The sequence below is a fragment of the Chaetura pelagica genome, unplaced genomic scaffold, assembly GCF_000747805.2.
Source record: "Chaetura pelagica isolate M959 unplaced genomic scaffold, ChaPel_1.0 scaffold565, whole genome shotgun sequence".
NCBI classification, from domain to species: Eukaryota; Metazoa; Chordata; class Aves; order Apodiformes; family Apodidae; genus Chaetura; species Chaetura pelagica.
Window position 1 is genome coordinate 1 of NW_009953388.1, and position 6472 is coordinate 6472.

Here is a 6472-nt window from a genome sequence, read left to right on the forward strand (position 1 = left end):
CTGTTTTCCCCATGTGAGAAGATGCTTTTCTGTTTTTTTTTAAGTTGCAGTGGGTGCAGACGCCCAAGTGCTGGTAGCTGGGGCTGTGGGGCAGAAGGGGGCTGCCCTATGTCAGACACAGCCAGTTCCAACTGGCTCCAGCCAACCCACTGCAGGGCATAGCTGACCCTTGCAGATAAGATGGTGGCACCTCTGGGAAAGTGTGTGAGAAAGGGGAGAAAATGCTGGGCAGAAAAGGAAAGAAAAAAGAAGAGTTGAGCAACAACAGAGCAAACACCAAGGTCAAGGAGGAGGTGCTCCATGGCACATCCTGGTTGAGCCCATGGAGGATCCACCCTGAGCACAGGAGAAGCAGGAAGAGGAAAGGCATGGCCATGAGAAACGTGTGCCAACCATAATCCCCTTCTGCCACTTCTGATCTTGCTGAAGGGACAGAGAATGACCTGAGGCAATAACAAACATGAGAGGAGCCTGGAGTGACATTGAGCCAGGGAAAGGGGAGAGAAAAAGTGTATTGCTTCCCAATACCTGAATCAGTAATTAAGTATCTATATGAATTGCCTATAAACTAATTTCCCCAAATAAAGTCTGTTTTGCCCATGAGAGTAATGGTAAGTGATAAGCTGTCTTTATCTCAACCTAAGAGCTTTCTTGTTTCTGTTTTTCCCTATTTCCTCCTCCTGTTTCACTGGGGAAGGCAGGACTTAGCGAGTGGCTGGGTGGGTGCTTGGCTATCAGACAGGGCCAACCCACCCCAGGAGTCCATCAAAACACAAGTTGTTTCTAAGTTTCGGGCTTAAAGACTAAAGCAAACAACAACAACAACAAAAATAAAGGAACTGAAGCTGTCAGTCTCTGTATTCACTTTACATCAATATGGGGTTGTTTATGATTTCTCTCCATGCCCATGCATTGAACTTCAGAAGGTTAGGATTCCAGTTGCAATCAGCTTAGTGCTTCTGTTTTACAGGTGTGCAAAGTTTCTACGAGATTGATTACACAGTTCTTTTGAGTAAGAAGGCCTGTTTGAACTTTTGCAAAGTCAGGAAGACCTTAAGCTGCTCAGGCTTTGCACAGCAGTTTATAATAGCATGTTTCTAGAAGCTCACTGGAAAGACAACACGTTTGAAACTGCAATTAGATTAATAAACATAAATTAAGGTATACTTCATCCCAAGAGAAAAACTTCCATGCATCTGCCCGTGTCCTCTTCTTGTTGAACAGAAGGCATATCATTCTTAAACCTGTACAATATTAGTTTAGTTCTTGTTTAAAAAAACTTTATTCTGTGAGAATCTAGTTCTTTCCTCAGCTCCTATACTGCCTTGCTTAAAGGCATACATAGGTACAGCACAAATTCCAGAAGCTAATACAAATCACCCTACAAAAGACAGAGTTGCAAAGGATGGCGGAAATTATTGCAAAAGAAACAAAGCACGTATAATAAAAGCATTCTTAAAATTAAAAAGCAGCTTTTATTACGAGATTATAATACATACCAAAATAAAAGTGTATTTTAAGCCATTGAGCATGTTTATGAATTGTATTTACATGTTTTTCTTCCTGTTTTAAAACTATATTTTAGGTTTGTATTTGCATACTTTGTTAAAAATAAGTATTTTAAAACATGATTCCAGAACAGATGCATACAATAAGGAAGAGGGTACCATGGCTTGAAATGAAGCTCTTCCAGCCTAAGTCAAGAGCAGGGAACGCATTAAGAGTTGAAAATTTAAATATGTCCTTCTTGTAGTGAGAGGGTAAAATTTTTTTAAAAGAACAGATCACCTAAAAACTAACAATGCAAGCCTCTTTTTCTTTTTTATAATATCACATCAAAGTTACACAGAAGACCCCAGTGATCACTAGGGAATCTGCCACAGTCTAGTTTTTCCAATCCAATTAAGTCCATCGTCCGTGGAATAATATGTCCCTCGCCTGCTGCAGGCCGGAAGTAAACGCGGTCAAACCTCATCTTGCACTTGTACCCTGCATCCATGTTAGTATTGGAGTGGGTGTCCCAAGTGTAGCGGCAGTGCTGAGGTTTACCCAAAAACTCCCAGATATCCGTGATGTTGTTAGGTAAGTTCCCTAGTTTAGCAACCTGAAAGTAGAAGTGGGAAAAAACCCGTAAGATGCTGAATTCACAATTTTTACTGTCAAAAGCCAGAACTGAGTTGTCACAGTATCACTCTTTTTTCTGCAAAACGCGGGTTGCTAAAAACAAAGATACAGCAGATGTTTCTTAATTGTGGTATTTCTCAGGATACTTGAAAGCATGACCAAGTAGTACTTTCTGAATCAGAAACGTGTTACAAAATAAACATTCAGCTGTGAAAGTTTTGAGGTATGGCAGTCGACACAGTGATCTCTAAGAGAATGTCACTCCAGTTCACTGCAATGAAACTTCACAACAGGGAAAGACGAAATACTGACCTTTAAGTAATAATGCACAATTTTCACTTTTAGTACCAACAGCCAAAAATAACTTCTAATTTGGAATGTCTGTGTGATGGGGAATTAATTTTAAACTCCCAAGATGTATTTCTACAGAGCACCCTCTTCTTCCATTGATTCTTCAAGCATTAATTCTCTGAGAATCAGAGAGTTAAGCACATAAAGACCAGGTTCTCAACATGAGAAGGTGCATTTTGAGTCAAAACTTCGTTGAATATCCCTGCATCTTCTCAATTAAAAATACTGGCAATAAAGCATTTGGGGGGTGGCTCTTCATACACATCACCTCAACTATAGCAACGCCTCAGCACAGCAATGCCACAGCTTCTACTTACTCATGCTTCCACTTTTTAAGACTAACTGCTGCATATCTTTTCATGCCTAAGCGGGTAATTTCTCATAAGGACAACAGAAAAGCATGAGAAGATTTTGTTGGAATATCTTCTCAAAGTAACAGGTTGCTTATTTCTATCTACCTCACTGTCTCTCAGGTTTGTATCCCCTCCAAATATAACAGTGGTGGACTCAGACTCCTTCTGCATTCTGTTGAAGACCATTCGCAGTTGCTTCATACGCTCCTTAGAGTGATTTTTAGTGCTCTCCAGATGAGAGGTCATAAGGCAGACTGCATTACCAGATATGCTCACCTGTGCATGAAACACAAGCAGTGTTACTATCCGCACCATGATAAGAAGTTCAAAGACAAAATCTAATCACAAAGTAAACTACTGAATGATAGAGCTCTGGTTAATATTAGTTTTACATTGAAAAAAAGCGGCTTGTATGAAGATAACAGGCTTTTAATTTTGTTTTCAGAGGTTATGAGACTTGAAAACTAGGTATAGCCATTAACTTGCAGAAAAGATTTAAGTTTGCTAGTACCAAATGCTACTAGGCTTGTATGGCTGGAAAACGAGTTTTTCTGCTGTTTGAGACTGTCATAGAGTAAAGCCTGTTCAGCCCTTCCTGGCATTTTTTTGTTTGAAGGCAAAAATACAGCTGGTTTAGAGTACATAATGACTCACTCACATGCACAACCAAAAGGTTCCTCATCATGGAGGTTGTTGGAAAAGGTATTATCTCATATTTCAGTAGCTTCACTCTTGTTTTCTTCAACATTATGGCAGTGAAATAGCCATCTGTGTTACCTGAGGTGGAACAGGGAAAGAAATGGTCGAATATACCTTCTGCCATGACATAAAGAAGTTAAGGTTCCGAAAGAGACCTTTTAACCACGATTTGGGAGCATCATGTTGACTTGGAAGATGTAAAAAGTCGTTAGTTAAAAGTTTCATAATAGTGCTGAAAATTTTTCAGATTCTTTTAAATGCAAATCTTTAAGAAATTACTTATCTAGGGCACTTTATCGGCTACCCTTGCTATCAGTCTTCAAAATGCAGAAAAAAAAAAATACATGCAAGCCACCAGGCAAGCAAGCCTTTCACATGCATAATTTGTGTCCAAACTATATCCTAATATCAAGACAAGTAAAGTAATTTAAGTGCTTCAATCTTCACTTTACTCTTTTCATTCCTACAAACAGTCAGTGATTTTGGCAAGGGAAAGTAAAACCAAAGTTACTTTTTCTGGTATCTGTCTTGAGAGACTGAGGGTTAATTTCTTACCTGGAATAATATCATAAATGCCTGCAAACACCTGCAGGAGACGGAGATGGGGTGGGATGAACTCTTGAAAAAACACGACATCTGGACTGTATCTGACATGGAGATAATGGAGAATGTGACAAATAAGTTTCTTGCTATTTTAGCCTTTTCTCAGGTACAGGATGGAAGCATGAAGTATGCTTTTGATATATGACAGCAACTGAACAACACTGTTCATTGTAATAAAGCTTTTTAAAGCAGCAATCACAAAATGCTTAGCCTTTGGGATCTGCATAGGTACACACCTCTTCCAACCAGTTTATCAACTTTCGTTTAGCTATTTTGGATTGAAAAGCGATCGTATTGTTGCATCCAATGTTAAGATAATTTGGGCAAGAAGATTTCTAAATATCTAAACCAAGAAGCTTGCTTTTTCCTTTAAAGCTGGGTAGATGACAAGACAAATATGAAGCTATACTTACAATGTTAGGTAAGAGCAGACTCCTTTAGCTCGTTCTTTTAGATTTCTTATATCCAGCCCATCAATGTTCCAGGTTAACAGTGAGAAGCTGCTGTCATCTTCTTGTTGCCTTGAGTCTGCACTATTGCCACTTGCATTACTAGTAGTTGCATCTGCTGTGAGGTCAATACTAAAGACAGAATTTACTTGTCTATCAACATGCATAATACTGTTCTTCCTGCAATTACCCCTCTTCTCTTCTAAAGGAAAATGTTTTAGACCCATCTTAGAGAGGCCACCTAAAACTTTCCCAACAAGTAAGTTAGTATGTACTGATCTCAACATAATTTAAAAGCACAATAATTAAAACACAGAGACCTCTGTCATACAGAGCCTTAGTACACAGAAGTGTTTTTTCTCCCTCCTTATAGACACAAGGTAACATTTACCATTCTGATTTAAGCTGATCATACAGCAACCAACGTAATCCAAGGCATTTGAGTAATTCAACTCTGTCCCCATGCTAGAGGCAGGCTGTGTGTATTAATTTTTCAAACACTTTCCACCATATTAGAAACAAAGAACTGCAGCCAGGACTTGATTTTAAGTGCTCATCTTTGTGGTACAGCTGAGATGCTCCAATTGCTGACCCCGCTTCTGGAGCGGTACATGTACAGTCTTCCTCTGTGACAAATTCACAGTCCTTTTCTTTTGGAATATTCACCCCAAATCCCTCCTCAAAAACACAGGCCCTGTCTACCCTGTTGATCTGATAAAGGCTGAACACCACTGTCAAAGCTTGATCGCCCAAAGTTTGACTGCCCAGTCTAAAAAGTGTCTGGGGAATGAGAGAACCAAACCTCTACCTGTTAACACATGGTGGTGTTGGCTTTGGCTGGGACAGACTTATTTTCTTCACAGCAGCTCATACGGTGCTGTGTTTTGACTTGTGACCAAAACAGTGTTGATATCACAGTGTTAGCTGTTGTGAGTAGTGCTAACACCCCATCAAGGCCCTCTCTGCTTTTCCTACTACCTTGCCAGCAAGTGGGCTGGGAGCAGGAAGGGGACTGGGAGTGGGCAGGGGGCTGGGAGCCAACACAGGCAGGACAGCTGACCCTGACTGGATAAACCCTTGTGCTGGTTTGGTTTGGTGGGATTTTTGGGAGCGGGGAAAGGGCCACAGGGGTGGCTCTGGTAAGAAGCTGAGAAGTGAAGGAGCTGGGAATGTTTAGTTTGAGAAAGAGGAGGCTGAGGGGAGACCTCATCAGTCTCTACAACTACCTGAAAGGTCATTGTAGAGAGGTTGGTGCTGGTCCTTTCTCACAGGTAATTAGCGACAGAACAAGAGGGAAGGGCTTCAAGCTGCAACAGGGGAGGGTTAGGCTGGACATTAGGAACAATTTTAGACACTGATTAGACACTGGAATAGGCTGCCCAGGGAGGTGGTTGAGTCACCATCCCTGGATGTGGTGTTGGTGGATGTGGTTTAGGGGAGAACTTTGTAGAGCAGGGATGATGGTTGGACTGGGTGATCCTAAGGGTCTTTTCCAACCTGAATAGTTCTATGATTCTATGAAAAAAAAACACAGGGATGCTGTTATGAAATAGAGCTTATGAATAACTATGAAGATCACAACATATATAACATGCATATATATATAACATATATATATATGTTATATATATATAACATGCAGGTCTGTGATAAATTAATCTACAGGAAAAAAAAATACCAATATAAATACACACATATCTAGTATATGACATACACGCACAGTTTCCATGTATAGAAACGTGTGTGTGTGTGTACAATAAGGCCTGCATTTGTATTCCTGTACCAGACAATACCACGAACACCAAAATGACTGTGTCCCGTCTCCGAAAGGCTCACTACCCGCTAGCCCAGAGGAAGGCGGCTCAGGCACCCACCGCGGGCAGGCACAGGCTG

At 40.6% G+C, this 6472-nt stretch overlaps 1 protein-coding gene across 1 annotated transcript in view; it reads right to left on the bottom strand.

Annotated features, from left to right (window-relative positions):
• Positions 1 to 1812: 1812 nt before the first annotated feature.
• The window catches only part of TDP2 (tyrosyl-DNA phosphodiesterase 2), a 5252-nt gene continuing 592 nt past the window's right edge, over positions 1813 to 6472 (bottom strand). Inside the window, exons 2-6 of the mRNA XM_009998289.1 lie at positions 4544 to 4711; positions 4083 to 4174; positions 3487 to 3605; positions 2934 to 3104; positions 1813 to 2104 (exon numbers count right to left, since the gene is read on the bottom strand). Of these exons, the coding sequence (XP_009996591.1) occupies positions 1823 to 2104; positions 2934 to 3104; positions 3487 to 3605; positions 4083 to 4174; positions 4544 to 4711 (832 nt within the window). The 3' untranslated portion in view covers positions 1813 to 1822. The remainder of the gene's footprint in view (positions 2105 to 2933; positions 3105 to 3486; positions 3606 to 4082; positions 4175 to 4543; positions 4712 to 6472) is intronic.